Source organism: Astatotilapia calliptera, chromosome 15, assembly GCF_964374335.1.
Source record: "Astatotilapia calliptera chromosome 15, fAstCal68.1, whole genome shotgun sequence".
Taxonomy (NCBI): Eukaryota; Metazoa; Chordata; class Actinopteri; order Cichliformes; family Cichlidae; genus Astatotilapia; species Astatotilapia calliptera.
This window is the reverse complement of record NC_137436.1, coordinates 33020759-33046881: the sequence shown is the minus strand read 5'-3', so window position 1 is coordinate 33046881 and position 26123 is coordinate 33020759. Positions and strand designations below refer to the sequence as shown.

The following is a 26123-nucleotide window of genomic DNA, read 5'->3' as shown; positions in this document are numbered from 1 at the left end:
CCATGGTAATGATTGCAGTCAGGGCTTTAAGCCCCAAACTGGGTGAGCAGCTACAGCAGATCCCACAAATGATATCTGAGATCTGCACAACAGAGGACCTGAGCTTGAAGGATGAAGACTGCCCACAGGGCGAGTGGGGAATTTACACACACACACACACACACACACACGCACACACGCACGCACGCACGCACGCACACGCGCGCACACACACACACAGGCACTGTTTAGCTAAAACTGAATTTAAAGTTAAGTTACAGTCGCCACAGCATGCAGATTTACCTTTTTTTTTTTTTGATCAGTGCCCAAATCTGCTGGTGTTAAAGTAGCATATAAAAATGTTAGCAGTAGATGTATGCATACTATCAGCTAAAGTAATTTAAATGTGTTTTTTAAGTGAAAAGGCTTAAACACAAAGATTGTTGAGTGGAATAATTAAAGGTAAGGAGACATTTACCTCAAATGTTGACCAAAAACAGAGAAAAACAAAGCACAACACATGATATGCATGTTTCTTTATTTCTTAAAGAGAAATGGTGTCTAGACAAAAAAAAAATCATTTATATAACACTAGCAATAGAAATGAATGAAAATGGGGTTCTCACAATACCGTATTTACAATGGTTATTAAGTCATTTAATTAATTAGGGTCATGTAGCATTTAAAATTAGGTAAGAACTCTTAGTAGAGAATAAGCAAATGACAGTAATTTCAAATTGACAATATTAACACAAAACAGTCATTTAGAAAAATGAGAGAAAAAACAACACCTACAAGCTTAAGAGCTATTACATTAAAAATGATGCACCTACTAATACAATAATCCATATAATCTGTGTAAAAAGCATGTAGAAAAAACACCTGATGCAGTTTGCTGATACAGTCATTGACCAGTTATGAGAGGTATGAAGGATTTCACAGGTAGATAAGTGTGAGAAAGTCCGCACTGGTGACTAAGGGATGGGGGCTCAGGCCCTTGCATACACTCGCTTCACTTAAATGTGAACTATGGCCTCTGCAAGTTCTAAGGCAAATATTGGAGGTGCACTTGTATCCATGTAATGCTGACCCATCCCAATAGTTGGATTAAAGACAAGGTGAGGAAACTCATTCTGTCTCTTCCACAACACCAAGAATCGGTTCAACTGAACCGAGCAAGTTTTACATGGCAAAAATTGATCAAATGTGACATGACACCTATTTGTAAACATATTCTATATTTATACTCTACTCAGTGATCTCAACCTGTGCACTCGACCAGGAAACCAGAATTTTTTTCCTTTTTTTTTTTTTCAAGAAAGTTGAACAATCTGTGAGAAAGGCATGTTTTTGTTCGTATTCTTCAATAGAACAACCTTTGGAGTTAAAAAGCCAGTGTTTGTTTCAGAGAAGCAATGACAACAAACCCCCAAAACAAAACAAATCCAAAATTAAAAAACAACCAAAAAGAGCTACAACAACAGCAAAATTGTGCACATAATTAAAAACTGATGTAATGGCAATAAACACATTGTTTGACTGTAAAAAATATACAGGAAAAGTTCATTTAGCAAAATATCAAATTCATAATTCATTTTACTTGTGTTCAATCACTTTAAAGCTGCACTAATTCATATTTTTTGTGAACATGCAGAGAATGATCGACTGTGCATCTGCCTTTGTTCTGCATAGTTTAATTCATTGTGTGCTATTAGCCACAGAGGGCTGAAATAGACCGTTGGCCACTAGCTGGACAATGGAGCATCAAAGAGAGTGGCTATGTGTGTGTGTAAGTGTGTGTGAGTTTTTAAATTGTGGAGGTGGCGGGGCAGAGTGGTGTGGGTTTCAATTAGCACTGAAGGTTAAATGATATCAAAACCGCTTGAAGGAAATTTTGGTTTGATGCACAAACAAAGCAGGTAAAAACAAACAAAGAAAAAAAAATAGTCTGCTTCAGTACAATGCAGAGAGCAGGTGTAAATGCTTGGCACCCTGAGATATTAAAGGGATGGTTCACCCAAATAACAATAAAACATTTCCCAATTCTACAGATAGCTTTGGTTTGACATGTCAGTGTTTGAGAGTTTATCATCGCATTATTATCATGCAATGAATGACTGAAATTTTGTTTCCATTATAGTTGAGTGCAGGGAAAAGCACATGCACTAAAATCTGGACAAAATTAAACCAAAACCATCTGTGTGGGTTGATACCAGTAGAGGCAAGACAGCATTTTTTTTTGTTGTTGTGGCATTTTAAACAGCAGTGTTAGCGATAGCAATGGTACAAACTGTGCTGCGTTGATGTTAAATAAAGATGTTTAAATTATCTCACCATTTTTGCTGAGGATGCCCATAATTTGGACCATGCACGGGGAGTGTTGTGTCATCGTTCATTTTCCCTCTATGGGAATGTCAAGTTAAATTAATAACACAGAGAAATTCTGTGATAATATTGGAATTAATCGTCTCCCATGAGACAGCTGTTTGAATTCATTGTGTGCAAACAGCAATATAAAGAGGTTTCCTCAGTTTCTAAACAAATCAAAAGAATTAGAAAAAGAGTTGCATAATGTTTGTAGAAAATGTCAAAATGTCGATTATTTCGCTTTAGTTCTCTTGTTTGAATGTGACAGAATGCTAACATGGGAAAATACTGCTCTGCTTTAGTAAATATGTGCACGCAAATAAAAGAACAAATTAGAAATAAACTGTTCAACAAACAAGAAACAAGCTCAGTTGTAGAGGAGTCACTATTGCTCCACACTCATTCTGTGCCAATACGTGTACGTGTATGTGATCATATGTGTGCATGTGTGGGTCTTTGTACAAAACAGGGACGATTGAACAATTTTAAAACAGGTTTTTAAACTACAGTTACACTTTCTCTGTCTGGCTGTGAAACAGAAATTATCTTACAAACAAGGTCATCATTCAAACTACATCTAGGATTTACATCAGTAAAGGTCATGGGGAGAACTCCGAAAAATGTCATGCAATCTTTAAAGCCCCAATCCTCGAAACATTTGGGTAGAAAACAATAAAAAAACCCTCAAAATCAGCAAAAAGGCTAGTATGGCTAATTGCTATGCTTGGTATATTAACATCCCCCAAATGTCATGCTAAAATTCTGTTCACTAAAGTAAATTAAAGTGACATTAGAAATGACTTTTGCGATTAAATGAATAAATGAATGAATTTCCTGTCACCTCTAAAATTGAAAAAAGAAAAAGGTTAAGAAAATGAATAAATCACTTTAGTTGTACAAATTTAAATGACATGTTTTAGTCAATTCAATTATTAATATTATTTACTTTTCTTGATGTCAAATGATATATTATTACAGTTTACTCTTCCCCTTTCTGTGTTTTTATTTTATGTTGATAACTGGAATATCTATCCATTCTCTCAACTGGTTAGCCCATTCATTGTTGCAGCAGGGCTGGAGCCCATCTTAGCTGTCAGAGGGTGAGTGTGATGTACACCCTGAAAAGGTCACCAGTCTTTAAGGGCTTTCACAGTTCATGCCCACATTTTAACTGAGGAGGAATCTAGAATACCTCAAGAAAACATACGGAGCCACGGGGAGAACAATTGAAACAAATCATTAGAAACATGTCGAAGCCTTCCTGATTTTCTAGTGTTTTACATATTTGTCACACTTGTTTCAGATCATCAAACAAATTTTAATATTAGATAAAGATAACCTGAGTAAGCTGAATGATGATTTCATTGATAGAGGTAGAAAAGTTATCCAAAATAATTGCCCCTCTTTTTAAATCATGAATTAAAAGTGATTTACCACATTTTTTGAAAAGCTGAATTCAGTTTCATTAAACACACTCAGGCCTGATTACTGACAGACCTGTCTGACAAGGTGAAGCTGGCTAAAAGACTGTCAAGATCTAAAGAAAATGGTGAAAAACAAAGTAACTGACGTCTGTCAGTCTGTTAAGGGTTACAAAGCTATTTTGAAGCCTTTGTAACTACGGTGAAAGCCATCATACACAAATAGAGAAAACATGGAACAGTAATTAACTGGAGTGACAGGCCTACCAGTATGACTCCAAGAGCAGATCTGTGACCTCCCAGCACTCATCCAGGAGGTAACAGAAGAACCCAGAACAACATTAAACATGTCCATCACATGTTCATGATTCAATAAGAAGAAAGAGACTGGACAAACATCTCATCTTGTGTTATCTTTGTCTAATATTTAAATTTGTTTGATGAGCTGAAACGTGTAATTGTGACAAACATATATAAAAAGGAAATCAGGAAGAGGGCACCACTGTATAACCTGATAAAATACATTTCATATACCTTTTACAGCACTATCAAAAGCTACTGGCCCACTTAAATAGGTTCAAATGATCATATAAAATGGACACTAATATTTATTTAATTTTTGATAACCTAATAAGGAAATGTTTACGGATGGCAAATTAGCTATAGATTCTTAAAACCTGGAACATATTTTTATTAAGTAAAATTATAATCTATTTCTTTAGCATCTTGTATTACAGGTTATTTGAAAAAAACAAACAAAAACAAAACAGAAACACGTTTTATTAATAAAAATGTAAAGCTTTAAAGTAAAGTTTTAAAATGACTTAATTTACTTCTTACATAACTATTGCATTTTCACACATGCATGGAGGAAATTAGGTTTCTAGTATGACAAAGCCAGCTGAATGGCTTTCAGCTAGCCTGGAAGCAGTAAAATAGGGCAATACTGTTTAGACAACAGAGAAAACTTGAAAACGTGAGAACATCAGTGGCTCATAAAAATTTCAAACAAGTATATTTTGTTCAAGTAAGCTATTAAATGCAAATAAGCTTGTGTGTCTCCATAATGTTACTGATTGTACATTTGCGTGAAAGGTCGCTGGCCGGAGACACGGATCCTCTTTGAGGTTGTGTGCGGCGCTACCTGCTATGGTGACCCCTTGTGACAACAGAGCAGCTTTTCAACTATGCTAATAAATGAGTTTAACATTAAGGTTTAGCTTTTAAGGAATTTCATTTTCAAAGTACTGTATTAGATACTCATCTGTTTTAACATAAGCATAGCTTTTTTATAGGAAACATTTGAAAGAAACTACAGTAAAAACATGAACTTCAGCCCTGTTAGGCTAATAGGGAGTGCCAATTTGGATTGGAGCTTTAAAGTGCAATGAACATTTTCATTCAACCTTTGCACTGGAGTGTGGAGCTCTGCTACTTCTGCCTCTAGCAAGGGTTGACATATTTCAGATTCTTTATATATAGAAATGTGAAAATGCATTTTTATAGCAGAATGTTCCAGAGAGAATGCACAAAGCAAAAAAAATAAAAAAAAGCTAAACCAACTAACTAGGTTTATAGCTATTAGGTAGCATGCATGCACATTACAAAGTAGGGTGTTTAAAACAAATGCACAAGTAGGTTAAACACTTTACTATCTTATATGATTGCTACTCAATCATCTGAACAACACACACACTGCTTTCACGTCAAAGGAACTGAATTAGCTTATTCAATTTCTAAAGAAATAAAAATGTAAGATGAAATATTAGCTTCCTTCGGCATATTTTCATATTCTTCATAGATATTTTTTGCCAATTTAAGTGCTCCAGTCTCTGACTTTTAAGCAGTCTGAAGTAAAGACCCTTACTTGGGGCCAGGAAAAAAGTGCGTGATTTATGTTTGTATGCTTTTTCATTTTTTCATTAGTCAATTTTATCGTAATCAACATAAATTTGAAAAAAAAAAAAAAAAAATCAGAGAGGCTTTTTGCTGTCTCCTATCATCAAATGACAACATTGTGTATAAACAAATAGGATATATTAAAGTTCTGGGAACAAATACGTTTCCTTAAAAAACAAAAAGAAAACACAAGGATTTTTTTTTCACATTTAAAGAGGTGTCGAAGATTTAGAAGAGCCAGCCTGAGCCACGCTCTCGAAAACACATCTTCAATTATACATGCAAGGGGCTCAAAATGTGTGTGTCGATGTGTGCGTGCCTGTGTGTACTGTGTCTAAATGTGTATCGAGCTGATCTCCTGAGTATAAGAACGCTCCCCTCGTTCGTTAGGCAGGACAGGAAACAGCAAAGCAACAATTTTTCCCTTGTTATAACCCCGGTGAAAAAGAAACATCTAGGCGTCTAGCTGTACAAAATCACTGTTACAGTCATCATGCTATATACACTTCTGCCAAACAAGCACTTGAAAGTCACCAGTACAACATCCAAATACAATGGTATTGCTGATGAGTGGGAAATAAAAATAGCCATTTAACTGCCTGCAAAAGCCTTTTTTTTCTCCTTTCAATTCCACGTGGAAGGCATAGGAGGAATGTTTTCGGTTACAATCTGTACAAATTTCTTCTGTACAGCAATACAAATGAGAGACGTTTGAAGACATTTTTGCATATGAACATTTTACAGTTTGCAACTTCCGTGTGTACAGAAGCCGTTTTCTCATTTTTCATGAATTAGGTTGAACATTCAGAGGATTTTTTTCTTCCTGAGTTTGAATTGCTGTGACCAAAAGTGTCACTCAGATATAGTGAAAGAAGAAACAGACAGAGAGAGAGATGCAGAGTGAGACAGAAAGAGGTAGAAGAGATTGAGAGAGACAGAGTGGCAAGGAGAGAAGAGGAAAAGACAAAGGCAGGAACTGACATACTGCTGGTATGCAGAGAGACAAAGCGAGCTGCAGTTTAGGTCCAATGAGGTTTGACTTTGAGTTGTGATGTGTGACACATGAAGAACAAAGTCTCCACTGTAGAGGTTGCTGCCGGGGCAAGTATAGCACCATCGTAAGGGTTTGGTGAGAAGTTCCACTCTGTCACGGTAATAGGAGAATTCCTGGAGAACAGTATTGCTGTTGTTAAGACAACTTTAGTGTCGACCGTCAAAAAAGATATAAATACAAACAAAGCTTGTTTTTCACTGAACACTGGCAGATGCTGACTGTCTCAACAACCCTGAGAGAGGGTTTGTCAGAAGAGCAAAATTAAATAATGAAAAAGAAAACAAAACAGAGAACGACCACTACTGAGTACAGTCCTTCCTCGGCTGCTCGTCAGTTGTACATTTGTCAGTCATTTCCTGGCAAAAATCCACCGTTACCGTCTGGTTGGATTTTTCCACCGGTGGCCCTGACTTTGTATACAAGCTGGTGGCGTCTTGGCCGTTTGTATCTTTGTCTGCCCTGTTTCTGACAGCCACGTCAGGGTCGCTCTCCGAGGGCCCGGGTGAACCGTGAAAGGTTGGTTCTGGTGTGGCTGAGCCCGAGTGGGTGGTAAGGTCAATGCTGGTGGTGGTGTTGGTGCTGAGGGAGGCCTTGGGCTCGTGGGCAGTGTTGTTGCTGGCAGTGGAGATGGCGGGGCGCAGCATGGGACAGTAGTGGTGTAACGACTGGACCTGCTCGGGGCTGAGCTGAACATCCCTGCACACCTCCTGTGACAGGCAGGAGAAGTTCTCCCACAACTCACCCATACATGCCTTTAGCTGGTTCCTCTCAGTCAGCAACTTCTCCTTCTCACACACCTACACACAGACACACATACATAGGTTATGACTCATTTCAAGATGCAATCGATAAGTCTGTGCACAAGAGTACAGCACTACAAAAAAGCTTTCCACTCATTGCCTGTTGAACTTTCCATTCATTCTCGTGCTTTTTACAAACTACTTTTTTCTCTTCTGTGCATTTTTGCCCAGCACTCCTCTTAGGATTTCTGTTTCAGTAAGGCAAATAGATGACAATCTCAGCCAAAGTCAGTCACTTAAACCTACAACTACAGCAATGAAAGACTGTGTCTTAAGTCAACCCCAACTCACCATGGCTTTTGGGCTGCTCCAGTCAGGCTTGGGAATGTTAACACTGATTTAACACAGATTAGTGTGCTAACACAGAATGAGTGAAGAACAAATACACACTCTGAGACAGGATGTTTCTAATTCTAGAGATATTGCCAAAATAGAAGAAAGCAGTCCTACATATTTGTTTAATATGCACACTGACGGACATATCCATATGGTCCCCTCAAAGTCTTCTTTTTGTGTTTCTTTATTTTGATCCTCAAACAAATCCAAGATTCCTCACGGTGTTCCTGGAGGCCAAGGTACTGCCATCCAGAGTAAGCCTGGTTAGATATTTAGGTACAATAACCTCAGTTTTATCTGAATTTAGATGCAGGAAATTAAAGGTCATTATGTGTGTTATCTGGCTTTGTTGATAGATACTCTGCACAGCAGAGAAAATGTATGCTATGCCTTCTATTGATAGAGTTTAAGAGAAGCATTAACGGAAGTCTATCATTAATTTTAGTATGTAAAGATAACACTCTATTTCTATGAAAAAATATAAGTCTGTTAGATAAGTATGATTTAAAACATTGCAGTCTGGTACCTTTAATACCAGCATGCTCTAATCACTCTAATAGGATATTATGGTCAATAGCATCGAAGGCTGCACTGAGGTGTAGCAGGACAAGCACAGAGACGAGTCCAATGTCAGGAGATAGATATCCTATCTGTTTGTGTGTGGCTACATTACATGATTTTGAACACAAGAAATGGTATTATGTGTTGTAATAGATGAACACAGAACCATAATTCATCTGTGATTTTGCTGATAGTTAATTATACTTCATTCCGTAATACTGATCTGGGGTGTCTGTAGGATGGCAGTGAGCGACACCAAAGAGCCACTGATCCAAAAGAATGTCTGACCTAAATGTATGATTTAATAAAAGAAATTGCACTGAATACATTGTGAACAGCAAACAAGGAGTTTTGAAGAGAACAATGTATTTGAATCAAAAGAGAATATGTAAAAATCAATGTAAGAATTAGCTAATGAAATCTAAGTAAGATTGCATAAACTGCATGAAAAATGAACTATATTGATATGTGACTGAATGCTCATATGTAACGGAATCTATAAATTTGAGAATAACATAGAAAAGATAAAAATATGATAAAGTGGTTTTCATGAAGTAACCTTTACCCTAGTTAAAAGTGGGTGAAAGGTTGGAGATGGAGAAGCTGATAAGGTGTGGCTGGACATCAGGTGATTATATGTAAACAGCGTGATTGGATGTCCAGAGAGGAGGAAAGAGAAAGGGAGACAAATGGACAAAAAAGTATAAAAGAGGGTGCCTAGGAACATCTTTTTTCGGGGAGTGAGGTGGGGGGGGGGGGTGGGGGTTGTATAGTTAGTAAGTCAACACAACAAACATTGTCGTTAGAAGTGACACCCAGAAGGATGGCTTCTGTAGAAGAGGGATCCCTTGCAGAAGAACAGGATCAGCTCAGTTTAAGCATCAGAATAAATAAACAGAAAGAAGACGGGGGACCACCGCAATCTGACTGCACAGAGAGAGTACAGCAGGGTTAGGGCTCCAGTGAACAGTCATTGGAGAGCAATGGTTTGAAAGTGCTGAGGAGAATAAAATGTTACTGATTATAATGAAATGGTTATAACTAAGGTGAGTCCGTGTCCAAAGAAGAGAGCAGCTTCTCACTGGGTGACGGCTAATGACAGTGTGTTAGAACAATCAATCCACTCACCAGCTTTCTTATCTCGCACTCCAAGTTGAGGATGCAGTCGAGCTTCCTCTTGCGACAACGCTGTGCTGCGATGCGGTTCTTACTCCGCCGCCTGATGTCATGAATAAACTCAAGTTGCTCTGAAGTCAGTTTGTGCATTTTCACCAGCATTTGGAAGTCATTCCTTGGAAGATTTGTGATTTGATCTACAGGAAAAGGAAGCTTGACCTGGCAAAATAAGGAAAATAAAAACACTGCGTAAAGGATAAGCATTTTTTCAGCTTTAAGACCAAAGACTTTCCAACTGTTGTATGGAGTCTGATATGTACCAAATTAATTATTTAACATTAGTTCTACATTCAGTTTTATTTTAAACTAGTATAAACTGACTGAATACTTTATGACTTTAATTAACTCATTTTAAACAAATAACCAAAATAGAAGAAAAGGCACAAAAAAAGCTACTTTCAGCTGCTTCATTGCGACAGATGTTTGATTTGAGAGTTTTTACACCGAATGCCATTACTGATAAAACTCCAAAGGGGATTTATCTCGCTGGCTGGAATCAAATCAGCAACCTTTGCTTGCTAAGCAAACATGTTAATGACTACACAATTAAACAAATAACTAAGATTAAAGACTAAAATGAATGGATATGGGCAATGTTAGTTTGAAACAAATGAATTGTGAAAGAATATTATGCAGCCAACCTAATGAGTGCCATCTACTACAGAGACATTATATATAAACAACATAAAAAGTGTTACAGAAACATGCACCACTGTGGTAAAAAGGAGAAGAAATGAATGCTCTAGCAAATCGCTGTCTGTCTGAGTGGTGTCCAAAAAGCGATGTGGGCTTTATAGATAATTGTGAAACTTTCTGGAGGAAACCTGGTCTTGTTAGGAGAGACGGCATTCATACATCACTTTGGATGGAGCAGCTCTTATTTCTAGAAATCTGGCCAAATTTATTAAACCCCCAAAACGTGACTATCCAGAGTTGGGACCAGGATGCAGAGTTGCAGTCTTACACGCCTCTCTGCAGCTTCTCTCCTCCTGTTATCCCCCCAAACCCCATCCCCTTAAAGACTGTGTCAGCTCCCAAACAGACAAAAAACAAACAAACAAAACAACAACAACAAATGATTTAAAGATTAATAAAAATCACAAAGAAAGAACAATACAGTATCCACATCTGCACCACAGAGTAAAACAGTGAAATGTGGATTATTAAACACTAGGTCTCTCTCTTCCAAGTCTCTGTTAGTACATGACTTAACAATTGATCAACAAATCAATTTATTCTGCCTTACAGAAACCTGGTTACAGCAGGGTGATTATTAGAATTAGAATCAACACCCCCGAGTCATACCAACTATCAGAAACCTCGAAGCACAGGTCGAGGTGGCGGTGTGGCAGCAATTTTCCACACCAGCTAATTAATCAACCAAAGACCAAAACAGACTTTTAATTCACTGGAAAGCCTGATGCTTAGCTTTGTCCACCCCAGCTGGAAAACTCAAAAACCTATCGTCCACCTGAGCATTATTATTAGGATGTACTAAAAACTCCTTGAAAAGCCTTCAGTTAATCCAAAAGGCCGCAGCAAGAGTCCTGACAGGGACTAGAAAGAGAGAGGATATTTCTCCTGCCTCGGCTTCCCTTCATTGGCTCCCTGTTAAATCCAGAATTGAATTCAAAACCCTGCTCCTCACATACAAGGTCATAAATAATCAGGCCCCATCTTATCTTAATGACCTTGTAGTACCACATCACTCCATTAGAGCACTTCGCTCTTGCACTGCAGGCTTACATGTTGTTCATAGAGTATTTAAAAGTAGAATGGGAGGGAGAGTCTTCAGTTTTCAGGCCCCTCTTCTGTGAATCCAGCTTCCAGTTTGGATTTGGGAGACAGACACTATCTCTACTTTTAAGATTAGGTTTAAAACTTTTTGCTTCCTTTTTGCTAAAGAATATAGTTCTCACTCACTATGTGTTAACAGACCTCTGAATCACTGAATCATACTTGTTATTAATCTCTGTCTCTCTTCCACAGTCTTTAATCCTGTCTTCCTTCTCTCACCCCAACTGTTCGCAGCAGATGGCCCCGCCCCTCCCTGAGCCTGGTTCTGCTGGAGATTTCTTCCTGTTAAAAGGGAGTTTTTCCTTCCTGCTGTTGCCAAAGTGCTCACTCATAGGGGGTCATATGATTGTTGGATTTTTCTCTGTATGTAATATTGTAGGGTCTTACAATAACATTTTATTTCTAGTTAATTATATCAATAATAAGGGCGCCCTCTGTGATGCTGTTTGTTTCTAAGGTGATGGCTTAGAAATATGACTTAAAGCTCTGAAACTTTAAAATGGATCCATTGAAACATTTAACGTTGATGTGTCCTAGCCTATTAATGTAGCTGTGGAAATTGCTTGCTTGATTGTTCCAGATCAAAATGTTCTTGCTGTCTTCTGGATTTGAGGAGCCGCAGCTTCGGCAGTGTAAAAGGGACTTTCCAACAGATTTTCTGTTTCCTTAATCACCTAATTAGTACATCCACATTTCCCTGACAATGTTAAAGAGATCTCAGATGGGATCCAAACTAGAGCAACTTGATGTTTCTATCACTTGGTATAGTTAGATCTGTCACTGGTCCTCTGCTTGTCCACTATCACTATGTCCAGTTAGTTAGCCATCAGCAGTGTTTCCTTCTCTTAGCTTGGTCATTCTTGGTCATGACCTCATCTAGTTGCAATAACAATTGCTTCTTTAACCAAAGAAACAATCAGAATCCTCAATGTGCAGCAGTGAGCTTTAGTTGTTTATAATATTTTTCTGGATGTTGGGTGTCGAAAAATCCAAAGATGACATCGCCGGAGCTGCTCTCGTCCCCAAAATAAAGGGAGTATTTGGCAGACATGACCTCCCAAAAACAGTTTGAAGTGACAACAGGGCACGCTACAGCTCATGAGAAGTTTGCAGAATCATTGGATTTTCAGCATGTCACAGCAAGTCCTCAAAGCCCCCAGACCAATGCTTCAGCTAAAAAGACAGTTTAAACTACAAATTGGATATGCACAAAACCCAGAGAGGACAACAAAGACCAGTGAAATACCTACAATCCAAGAGTGACCCCTAGAACAAATTGCAAGCAAAGAAAGCGGCATGCCAATGATGCCAGAGGTTTCAGTACAACAAAGATACCAAATCTTTGTTGTACTGAAACCACAAAACTACATGCTGGAGCGCATATCTGGGTACAGGAGCTCCCGCAATGCTTGTCTACCTGGACCCGATCACATCAAGCCCTAACAAGATATGTAATACAAGTAAATAAGTCCTTGATCTATAAATCACTGAAAGCAACACATACACATATAATACATGTTCAAAAAAGGGGAAAAAAAAAAGAAATCAGTTGTATTTGCATGTTATGTTTTCTTGTGATATACTAAGATCAGTATCTGTGCTATGGTGGATCTTACTGTAGCTTGATGCGATAATATAAGGCTGGGTAAACAAAAATGTGTAGGTGTAATAAAAGCTGGACCTGGATTTACTGGATAGACTAGAAGTCATGATACTTGGTGTTCAGTCCTGATGCCAGTCACTGGGACCCAAACCACCCTAAGGCTCCAAACCAGTGTCTGTCTGTGCCTATTTCCTGGAATATAAAACCAAAGAATAGCAAAAAAGCCAAGACTCTACAAAATGGGAGAAGAAAGTTTGTGGATCAAGAGTACCTGACCAAATCTCATGAAAAGAAAGACTCATACCAGCATAAAAAAAACCACTTAAAGAAAACGGACTCCGTTCCCAGATGCTAGGGCTCAGAGTGTTTTTTCATTTACATTGGCACACCTGAGCCAATGGAGGAAAAAATGAAAAAGAGGGGAGTACCTTCAGATTGTCTAGGCGTTAAGAGCAACGTAAAAACTACAACTACGGGGAAACTGAGATATCACTCCTGGGAAACAGAAGATTTGACATCACGCCAGTGCTGATAGAGCCACATCAAGTAGAAGTTACGGGGATTTCAAAGAAACAAAGACACTAAGTGAGTGTTCCCTGTGTCTAACTGACACACCAATCAAGAAGGTTCGACGATTGTAATGTAATGTCAAAGAACATGATCACAAAGAAAGAACGAGAATAGCCAACATTTTCTGCTGTACTTCCCATGGTTTCATAGACCATACTAGACACTGTCAGTGCTACTCCTCAGCCTCCTATTAGCCATATCTATGGTATTAATTTCAGAATTCTATGTCGCCTTGTTCTCAAGTTATCACACTCACAAGGTTTTCGGAAAACTTACCCTGACCTTGAGGTCAAGATCACTGAGATTTGAACGTGTCCAGGAGTTTTAGTAAATGCAACTATGGTATCAATTTGAAGTTGAGTTATTACAATCATAAGATTTTCAAAAAACTTGACCTCTGACCTTTGACTCTTATTTATTTAGTTTTGAACTTGTGTAAGATTTTTTTGTAGATGCACCTATAATAGATGATGTTACGTTGTTCTCAGGTCATTGCATTCACAGAATTAGGTGCCCACGCTGTCCACCCAGCAGGGTGACAACAATAACTCATTAGCCTTTTATGGCTGTGAGGTAAAAATGAATACATTGCCTACACTAATATTTCTTTTTTAAATCATGATTAGCTAATAAACCGCTTATCAGCAATAATTAAAGGAGAAATGACAATTGCGTCCTTTCTGTTATTGTAGGGTCTTTACCTTGAATATTAAGCATCTTGAGGCGACTGCTGTTTTCATTTGGGGAGAGCAAGAATCAAGGATTAAATTTCAGGCATTAGGGCTACATACGGATACAGGGGGGATGTCTGTGCTTTGCATGGAGGATTAGCACAGAGAAGCACAGCTGTGCATTTTGACTCACTGGTGTAACCCTAATTGTGAAGTATTTGTCATGGTCCTGGGCCATGTGGGCCCAGTATTCTTAGTTTTCATGTATTTTTGTATTTTGTTCTTTATTTAGGCCAAGCTTCCTGGGTTGATCTGTTACGTTGTTCCTTATGTGTTTTCCCTTCGTGACTCTTACCCCCTGTGTGCCCCTCTGTGTATTTATGAGCCCTCGTCTCTCTTTGTGTTTTATTCTATGTTTTCCCCAGCCCGTTATGTCTGCGTTCTCCCCGTGCTCTCTCTCCTCCTGTTTGAACCTCTGTGTACTTCCTGTTTTACTTTGCCCATCTCCCATCAGTGTTACGTTCACTCCTGCCGTGTCTTGTTATGATTATCAGTGTCACCTGTGTTCCCCGTGTGCATCCACTTCCCCTGATCATCCCTCATGTGTATTTAGTCTCTGTGTTTCATACAGTCTGGGTCGCGTCGTCTGTGTTCCCACCCCCTGTGTTCCGTATTTCCAGCCATAGCCTTTCCATAGTTTGTCCAGTTTAGGTTTCTGTTGAGCTACTACTCATATGCTGCCTTCACTCTGTTTTGTTCCTTTCATCAGCCATAATAAAAGGCTCGCTTTTGTTTAAATCCACTCCTGCATCCTCGCTTGTGTTCGCACCTGGGTCCACCATACACATTCCCGCACGGTCTGCCTCCGCAGACCGTGACAGTATTTAGATCAAAGATAAATAAATATACCTTTCCAGTCTTTATTGGGACTGGAAATAAAAGCTTCCAAGAACTTATCTATCTCCACTGCAACATCTTCAGGCATCTAGTAGAAAGAATCCAATAACTTAAAAGCTGAAAGAAAAGCATGATAATTCCACTGGGTGGCATTTGACACAGTTTACCAGTAAAAATGCATAGATGGGTATTTCTTCACCTAAATGTATAGTATTACATAGTTTACGGTTAACATGGAACACCGGACTGTTTCCTCAGGAGACTTAAGACTGGAAGTACGTGAAAGTACTTGGATATCATACCAGTCTGGGACAGAATACTTAAAAAACTAACTTCCGCTTGTTTGTTCATTATGAATACTATCACCATCTTGTTCTACTTAGGGGCTGGCAATGAGTTTCTGGATAAGAATATTGCCTTTCCCTCTTGAGAGACTTGTCTTTTGATATGACTTATGAGAACCCTCTGAATATCAAAAACAAACAAACAAAAAACGAATGAACAATAAATAAATAAACCAAAGGTGGACACAAATGAACCGTAAACCTTCTGTATAGTTATTTGACTGATGTGACTGACGTTTACTTTCTCTTTGAAAAAGTTTATAAAAATAAAGTAAAAAAACAATACAAAAATGCGGAAGAATGCCTTTAATGTTTACGTATGTTAGAACTACAAAATAATATATATCGTGTAGTTCCTAACTTTGCACTGTTTATTTTCTTTAATGATTTAAAAAAAAAACAGTTTCAAAATTTTAAAATTGAACGTAATTTAAACCCCACAACAGTTAACAATAAAATCTTTATTAATATCTTAAAACTTGGCTTTTGTTACACATCACGAGATTAATGAAGGATTACATTTTAATTTACTGGTAATTTTGAAATTAATCTACCAGGTAAACGATTCTCTCTCTGGGTTTGCTTGCTGTCAGACAGTTTCTAAATCTGACCACAAGATGGCAAAAAAGCCCCACTCCACACGCCTGAGAATAAGCGACTTGGTGAGATTTCAGCTCTCTGTGCCTCATATTTAACACACAGCACATCCTCAGCAGATGGGGCAAAGGTGATCCAAGAAAAGAGTCCCCCTCCATCTGTCCCCTAGTACCTGGAAGTGTGCCAGTTTGACAGATTGAGAGGGGCAGTGACTTGTCAACCTGATCTAAATCAGTATCAGGTGAACTGTGGGTGCATGAGTATCTGCACTACTTAGCAGCAGTCCTCTTATGCTGCTGAACAAAAGAATTAATGTGCTAAATAGATCTTTAAATAGGCCAGGAGAATCAAATCCAGAAAGCCACCAGAAGCTTGGTCGCTGATATGACAAGAAATCAAGGTTGTATCTGTTTATTCTCTTTCTCTCAGTCTGGAGAGCAACAATAAGGCAGCCTCTCTCTCTTAGGTGATGGCAGACCTTACAATAAGCATATCACAGGCAGATCCACCCCAGTGGTATCTGTCTGCACCAGAGAGCTGTAGCTTTAGGCAGTGAGGGAAAGAGAAGAGGCATAACAAAGAGCCAGAGGAAGACAGCCAGAGAGCTTGGCAGGGATGAGAGGAGTTGCAGCTCTCCCTTTCTCCTCTCCCCTTCCCTTTCTCTCTCTGTGGCTTCCTCAGTGGAGCACAGGAAGAACAAAGTCAAACAAAGGAGGAAGAGACTAGATAGAGATGCAGCTCCATGCTTCTACTATACTTGGCCGATGGGGCTCGGCAGATGCTCCCTTGAGACCTTTGGACACTTAGATAACTACAGACAGAGGTACGGCAGAGGCAGCTCACCTCTGTTTCTCCACCAGATTGTGTACAACGGTGGCTGAGGCATCACCTGGTGCAAGTGCTGCACTCAGGGGGATAAAGCACTGTGCCTACCCATGACAGAATCAAAATGACTTCTCACTGAAGAGCAAATTTAGATCTCAGTCTGTCTCTAGGAGAGGAAAAAGGTTTGAGTTTCCTCATTAGAGGTACAGCCCTCTGAGCTGCCAGGGACCCTCATCTCGACTCGACATCTGCATGCAGACACATGAATAAATAATAACGCAAGCTTTCAAGGCCACACTCAGCTCTGTGTGCTCCTCCAGGGCACGACAACGCCTCAAAGACAAAAACAGACAGACCTATGAAACATCAGGAGCAGCCAGGTTCACACAAAGCCAAGGGCAAGATGACTCCTCGTCTATGATTAGAAGGATTATGTACCATAATGTGGAACGGACTGATATTTCTATGTGGCACACAAGCTATTTAAACTACAAGCCTAATTTAACGATTTAGTGAATTTTTCTATGTTCTTTGTATGTAGACTCAATAATTAACCTGACATTCATGTCTTTGGACCGTGTGCTGATTACTCTAGGATCTTTGGCCAAAACAGGCGAAGAAGAACAAGAGGGAAGGGGATGCCATGACCTTGTAATACTTTCTTTCTCGACTACTCACTAGTACACAGGGGATGGATAAATATAACCACTCCACCGCACTAACGAGTTCAGCAGCACAGCCGGGATGACAGAGTACGCTTCAGCCATGGTCATAAATTCACAGCCAACTGCTCTGGATTTACATTTCTTTGCAGCTCTCCTCCCCACCCTTAGTCTACTTCTCTGGGTCATTATGCTGGAAATGGGGTACAGAGTGAAAAGTAGGGCTCATCTGTTATCAGCAGCGGTGCGGTGCCAGGCATGGGCGACGTGTGCTGTTAAACAATAATTGATGTTCCAGTCTCAAATTCAGGATACAAATATTACTTATGTGATGCTTTCGACTAGAGAAGAGACAAGTTCTCTCACAAATTTGGAGCGTCTGCACACCATGCACTAAAATTTGTCTGACTGCTTATACTGTTGTCTTCAGTGCAACATCACCCTATCTGTCTGCTTCTCTGAATATGAACAATCCAGAACATGAAAACAGCAAGATGAACATGACTCAATGTCTTTTTAATGATGTGAAATGAGGCAGATAAAAAAAATTTAATAAAATAACAATGAGCAGGTGGGTACTCATGTCAGCCTAACAATACTGCCATACAATTGCTGTTGTTTTTTTGTTTTGTTTTTTACATTTGCTACAGATCAGTATCAGTCTCATGCCAGTGCCTTCAGTGTAAAGCAGGATGTGGTAATTTACTTTTTTAATGTTGCAATGTTGAAGCTCTTCATTTGAATAAACACCTCCAACTTCTTAGAGAGTTAACCAGCTCTGTGCCAATGCCAGAATGATAGAAGAAGACAATTACTGTCTGGCCTGTAATATTAAACTGCATTTCCTTTTGTCTCCACTAACTACAGATGTTGCCAATTAAGCTATTTGATTCAATTCGATGCAATTTCATTCATACAGTGCCAAATTACAACTGCCACCTCGAGGTTCTTTATATTTTCGGGTAAAGACCAAACAACATCAGTGGGAAAATCCCAACATTCAGATGACCTCCTATAATGAAGTAAATGACCACAGTAAGAAGAAAAAAAATCCCTTTTAACAGGTGAACGTGAAACATTACACACGCTAAAATGCAATCAGTAGGTAAAATTAGAATTCTTCATTGGTGTGAGTTGTTAATTTTTCCAGAAATCTCTTTGGCTGTAGTGATCTGGACTGAAATAATAATATCTGTATTAAATACATGGGCACGACTGGGGCTCAGGAGGAAGAGCAATTTGTTAGATTTTATCGAGAGCTCAGTGGTTTGGTCCCTGCTTTGTTCAGTTACACTTTGCAGGTCAAAATGTGAATGGGCAAGATACTATACAACAAGAAAATGTCCCCAACGTGTGTGTGTGTGTGTGTGTGTGTGTGTGTGTGTGTGTGTGTGTGTGTGTGTGTGTGTGTGTGTAGGGAGTTAAAAAAATGGTATAGGATAAAGTTGATTTGATTTCTTTAGTTTCAGCAACACGCAGGTACCATGAGGAGACCTGCCAGCCAAGCTTGAGTGGGACACCTCGATGGATGATCCCCAGTGGGACAGTTCACTGTGGTCTGCGTTCCACCTGCAGAATCCACCACAACCCTCACTTTACTCCTACACAAATGTATTTGCTCTGGAAGTTTCTTTAAAAGATAAAGCAATTTCCTAAAATTGTCTCTAGTTGATACCTCTGGCATAAGTCCGTGTAATATTTGCCTCTCATGTAATCCAAATTAAAATTGGATTTTATACTGGAATGTGCAGTTTATAATTCTGCATGCGTTTAATTAATCCCATCTCACATGCTTATAAATTAGATTGTAGAGTAGAATTTCCCATGCATGCCATTAGTCAGCATTTAATGAAGATCATGATAATGTTGAGACATTCACTGGTAACTGTTCTGCCCCACTCTGAGCACTCTGCAGTGCCACTGCAAATTAAAAACAATATCAGACATTTAACTGTCAAAATAATGAGTTGCAGAGGAAACAGATATAAAGAAATGGGTTGGCAAATAAGAAAAGTGTGTCAAACTTCATCACAGAAAATCCAAAAACAAACCTTGTAGTACTTGACACTATTACTGGGAATGTGGGTACAAAACATCACAACACTGGTTTGCCAGTGGCTAACAAGTCAACATTGCAAGAATTCTGCAGTTTACCATTGGATGCTAAATGTCTCTGTGCTTCCAGGACCTATGCAAAGCCTCAAAGACGAGAGTCACTGGAGTCATTTCTGTGTCCCAGACAGCCCTGTGTTTTTAGATGTATTGCCCGTATGAAGCATGGAAAGCAATAAACAAACATCCTCCTAGTTGAAACAAGGCTCTCCCATTTTTGCCTACGTAGATGTTCTTACCATCATATTTCTGATTCCATTACAACATTAAACTATAATTCCAAAGAGTACTTTATTTCCAGTTGATGCTAATGTACTGCCTACAATTGCCTGGAGATGGTAAGGTAACAAAGGCACCAGTTACAAAAATTTAATGTGGCATCTTATTCATGTACTGGTATCACTATTGCATGCGCCTAAAAAACAGCTCCAAAGATAACATTATGAATGGCAAATCTTTATTTAGACCACAGCCACATCATATCTAGACTAGAGTAAAGTTTCTTTGGCATTTTGCAAGAGGAGCGGAACTGATATTAAGGTCTGTGCATTTCCTGTCCTATTTTATGTGTTGCCTGACAGGAAAAAAAATATCAATGTGCTGATGTATCAGGACTACTTCCTTATTCCTCCCACTAGCTCTGAGATCAATATTTGCACTGCTGTGGCCAGACTACACGCGAGAATGAGCTTTACGCCCACACCACAGCCAGAGCTGGAGGTCTGACAGCTACAAGGAGACAAACTGGGGTACTAATGCTGCTTGCGCCAGATGCATGATACATGCTCAGCTTAGATAGTGCTGCTAGTGGAGATTTGCCTGCACTGTCATAAGCAAGTAGGACTGTGGCAACCAACACAGCATTAGCTATAGATTTGAGTGATCGAAATTCTCAGGTCTCTTTATTAACTCAACTAGTGACTAGTCGCGTGGTTCTGGCACGCATACAGCAAAAGAGCTCAAATCAAGACCACTAATGTGATCGCTGCCAATAAATGCAACAATCAGTGACACAATTTCATTTATTAAATATGCTACGAATCTGGCTATGTTCTCCCTGTGTTTGTATGGCTTTTCTCCAGATCCTGGAAAAAGTGAGTGGTCCTGTGAGAGGCTGGCAACACTGTCAGGGGTGCACCCTGCCTCTCGCCCTGTGGCAGCTGGGACACTTTTGTCATAGATGTTTAAGATCGAGCTCACTTTAAACAGTTTGTATTCTGTTTAGTCTACAGAAATGCATTATATCTCTTAAATGATATGCTTGTAGCGGCTGTTATATGTGGACATCAGCTCAGAAAGACAAGCCTACATCTTGATTTCAAAAGTATTTAAAAATACATTAAAAAATTATCTTGATCATTTATTTCAAACATCACAGTTGAAATAAATGGATTGTGCCCTGTGTGATGTGGTTATTACACTGGACACATTATTAATGAAAAAAAAAAAGGCAGAGTAGTAGTGAAACTGCTGGTTAAACTTTGTATATTTGGTCAACCAAGATATTTTTCATACTTTTGCCATTTTTAATTGATGTTGATTTTTTTTATTTCACTAGATAATAACTGCTTGCTTTGGTTACTCTGATGGTGACAGAGCGCCACTGGTGTGTGGCTAGTTGTGTAGTGCGACTTAAACAACGCCGTACGCTGTATGTTCCAATTTACCATTTGGAATTGAAATGTAATTTTTAGGCTGTTCTTCTGGTTTTATAGCTCAGTGCTATAAATTAATCCCATGTTACAGTGGCATATTTAGCAGGCCCTTCAAAGGCCCATAAATCTGATGGTAGAGGCTGGTATGCATCGTGCAGTGAATGTGATTAACTACTCATAACTGCCAAGCTGCTTTATCTCGCAGCTCTGTTTGTGCAGCAGAACAAAATTCTTTCCACAGTAAAGCACAATCCTGTCATGTAGCTCCAAACCTTGCAACGCACTATCTCGCTCTGTGAAATGAATCACCATGGCAACACTCCACTATCTCTCTCTCTCTCTTTTTGCTCTCAAGTTCAACAAAACCAATTCTGCCTACACTTCAAGCAAATATCAGTGAATGTCATATCATAAGACATGTGCTCTTTTGGAGCCTCCTGGAGCCAAAAGGTCATAAGTTCAAACACTGGAGCAAAAAGACTGTACAATCCAGCTGTCTGGGGAGTGTGTCACAGCTTATTTGAGATATATACAATTTAGTGCTATTAACAGCTACTAATCAAAGGTAAAAAATAAAATAAAATACAATACAATACAACAGAATATTTAGAAAGAGACACTTTGGAGATGCAATGTTTTCACCTAACACAGACAGACAATCATTTGCACTCAAATTCACACCAAACAGCAATTTGGAATTACCAATTAACCCAACTCGTAACATGCATGGCTTTGGACTGTACCCAGAGCCACGCTAACACGAGGAGAACATGGAAAAGGCCCTGACCACACCGTGGATCTAAGATTCAAAGCGAAAATCGAAATTTTGCTTGTAAAAAACAGCATTTTTAGGCCATAAAGTTTTTCTCTGAGAACTGATTTTATTATCTTTCTCTCAGATGGGAAATCTCCTCCATGTTATTACACCAAGACTGGACTTTTTCTGAGAATTAAAGAGTCTATGAATGATCTTTACCGGGTAAACAACAGTTGTCTACATTTAGGAGTCTGGTAGACTGAGGGAGGAGGATGTGAAGGGATGGGGTGGGGTGATTAGAGGATTTGCTGTTATGCTTGTCAGCACTGTTGAGCTGTGTTACGGCTCCATCATGAATGTCACACCTACTCACTTCCAACTCACTGCAACCCCAGACAATTAAAAATTTACTGACACAGGACATTGTAAAGTAGTGGTTGAAATTACTTTGCAATATGCAAAGCTTGGTAGAAGTGTGGCCAAAGGGGGCCAGGTGAGGGTCTCTCACTAAACCTTTACTGTCCGCTATCGTTATCATATCAGTACCATATCATATAAGTGGGTAAAATTACAGATCAGACAGATCTATAAAAAAACTATTCTGTCCTTACGTAAATGAAACTACAACAAAATAACAATTCAGTTTTAGCCTTTGGGGATGCACAATGGGAAGACCTCCCTGAGAGCAAGCACTTTTAAATTTCATCTGGATTAAACAGGGAGCAAATGCAGAGAGTATGGGAGAAACAAGCTCTCTCTTTCAAGTCCCTGTCAGTACCCTCACTCTAGCATTTTGGATCAACTGAAGGCTTTTCAGGCACTTTTAGAAGCTCTTGTGCTTGTTAATAGCAGATGCAAAACAAAATATCTTTAGTTTTGAATATGGACTCCCTCAAATCTGCCTCAGTGTTAGTACCACTGGTGGTTACTCACTAGACATTGGACGTCGGCTAGATGTGCGGACTTGTCTATATATTGGTTCTGTTGGACTACGACCAATTCTGGACATCTGTACAACATCCAAACCAGGTCCACAATTTGGACGTCCAACCATGGCCCAACTTTGACGTCAGTATAATGTTAACCATTTGAACTTTATACCAGGCCATTTTTTTGGACATCATCTGGACATCCATGATAGATGCAGGGAATTTACATGATTAGTAAATATAATATTTTTTAATTTACAAATATTAACAATGTTGTTATCAACATGATACATATGAATATGGATTATTTATAAACAAACACAATTTATTATGTGTTAGCCTGCTAAATTATTCAGTACCCATGTTTCTTTGTTGTTGTTATTTTACATTTTCCTGTTTGTCTTTAACTGGTTTATTTTAATTAATAGTCCAGTATGAACTGGACTATCTGCTCAACAGTCTTGTTGATACACACATTTTTCAAGCTGCCTGTGAGAGGCTGAGGAGATTTCTATTTGAAACCCACTGTGGAACTGCTCACTTTTGTTTTTAGCTCAGGTGCCTGCCGTATCTTGGAGATGTCCGCTGATCACACCTTTACACATAACTGTTTCTTTACAGAAAACATGCCCTCCACCCTCTGGAAACATGGCACTACAGAGCCTATAGAAGCAGTACAAAAATGACGTCTAGAATGAGTCTGTTTGACTTTGAAAAGACGTCCACAGCCACACTTTAGCCTGTACACAGAGGTCGTACAATAGAGGCACTTTGGACACTAATTCCCCCACCTCTCCCCCCTACATAGAGCCATCACCACCTTCAAACCGTTCACCTACAACACCCCCCTCCTCACCCCACACAAAAGAGGATTTCACACCACCTCCTCCCACCACAACTCTTCATATTCATGAAGCAGATGTGAGGAAGCAGTTTAAGAACCTGAATGCTTGGAAAGCTCCCGGCCCAGACGGCGTGTCTCCTGCCACCCTCAGACACTGTGCAAATGAGCTGGCCCCAGTGTTTTCTGGCATCTTCAACTCCTCACTGCAGGCATGTCATGTGCCTGCCTGCTTCAAGTCCTCCACCATAATCCCTGTCCCCAAGAAACCTAGGATCACTGGACTAAATGACTACAGACCCGTGGCTCTGACATCTGTGGTCATGAAGTCTTTTGAGCGCCTAGTTCTCTCCCATCTCAGGACCCTCACGGCCCCCCTCCTGGACCCCCTGCAGTTTGCATATAGAGCCAACAGGTCTGTAGACGACGCCATCAACATGGCCCTACACTTCATCCTGCAGCATCTGGACTCCCCAGGAACCTACGCCAGGATCCTGTTTGTGGACTTCAGCTCTGCCTTCAACACCATCCTTCCAGACCATCTCCGAGACAAGCTTTCCCAGATGAATGTGCCTGATCCCATCTGCCGGTGGATCACTGACTTCCTGACGGACAGGAAGCAGCATGTGAGGCTGGGAAAGAATGTCTCGGACTCCCGGACCATCAGCACCGGCTCCCCTCAGGGCTGTGTTCTTTCTCCTCTGCTCTTCTCCCTGTACACCAACTGCTGCACCTCCACCCACCAGTCTGTCAAGCTAATCAAGTTCGCAGATGACACCACCGTTATTGGGCTCATCTCTGACGGGGATGAGTCTGCCTACAGGAGGGAGGTTGAACGTCTGGTGTCCTGGTGCAGCCACAACAACCTGGTGCTGAATGCCCAGAAGACAGTGGAGATTATTGTGGACTTCAGGAAGCACACAGCCCCACTCCCCCCCATCATCCTGACTGACACCCCCATCACCTCTGTGGACTCATTCCGCTTCCTGGGTACCACCATCACCCAGGACCTGAAGTGGGAGCCCACCATCACCTCCGTCATCAAGAAAGCCCAGCAGAGGATGTACTTCCTGAGGCAGCTGAAGAAATTCAACCTGCCAACACGGACGATGATGCAGTTCTACACTGCAATCATCGAGTCCATCCTCACCTCCTCCATCACCGTGTGGTACGCTGGAGCCACTATCAGGGACAAACAGAGACTGCAGCGTGTTGTGCGCTCTGCTGAGAAGGTGATTGGCTGCAGACTCCCATCTCTGCAGGACCTGTACACCTCCAGGACACTGCGGCGTGCAGCTCGGATCTCAGCTGACCCTTCTCACCCTGGACACAGTCTGTTTGACCTGCTCCCCTCAGGCAGGAGGCTCCGGTCCATTCGCACCAGAACCTCTCGCCATAAGAACAGTTTCTTCCCCTCTGCTGTTGGACACATGAACAATAACCATATGACTGTTCCCGCCACTAACACATGACCCTACGCTGTGTTCACTGCATCATTCCATGTTTGGCACTGATCACCACCTGCACTCATGTATATATCTTTCAACGTAGCACTCTTAATTCTTATTCTCATGTATATATCCCATGTATATCGCATGCACATATCTTTCTACGTAGCACTTTTAATTCTTATCCCTACTTTTATTTTTTTTCATGTCTATTTAAGTGCTATTTATGACACCATGTTTGCACTGAAGCACCGCAGCAATTTCCTAATGTTGTAAACCTGCTCAACATTTGGCAATAAACCCCCTTTCTGATTCTGATTCTGATTCGTACAGACGACAACACTAGACCTTCAAGAGATGTTGAACGAAAAAAAGACCTTGCCTGGTGTTACAAAACAACCTCTTCAGTGGACCAAAATTGGATGTCCAAAAATGACTTATAAAAGATGTCACTCCAATGACAGCTCTAAATGTTAGACTCATGACACACATCTCTGAAAATGCATAAAATGCATCTATAATATCAAAGCACGTCTAGGTCAGAGACCGAATGATTAACTAAAGGCGGCAGCTTTATTGCTGGAGAACATTCGAACATAAAATACAAGAAAACTAAACTAGGAACTCAAAACAAGAAGCTCAAACTAGAAAACTGGGAAACAGAGAACCAGAAGCACGGAGGAAAAACACAGCATGGTGAAGGTACAATGCAACAAAGGGCAAGGGAAAACACAAGGATTAAATATACAAGGGAGTAAAGAGGGAATGGGAAACAGAAGGGAAACACAGCTGAGACTAATCAGACATAACGAGACAAGGGGA

General features: G+C 39.9%; 1 protein-coding gene across 3 annotated transcripts in view; it reads right to left on the bottom strand.

The window, feature by feature from the left end:
- Positions 1–500: 500 nt before the first annotated feature.
- Positions 501–26123, bottom strand: part of bach2b (BACH transcriptional regulator 2b) — a 101652-nt gene continuing 76029 nt past the window's right edge. For all 3 annotated transcript variants that reach the window (XM_026142945.2, XM_026142947.2, XM_080290050.1), the window contains 2 exons: positions 9546–9752; positions 501–7517 (listed from right to left, as the gene is read on the bottom strand). In XM_026142945.2, coding sequence (XP_025998730.1) covers positions 7020–7517; positions 9546–9752 — 705 coding nt within the window. In that variant the 3' untranslated portion in view covers positions 501–7019. The remainder of the gene's footprint in view (positions 7518–9545; positions 9753–26123) is intronic.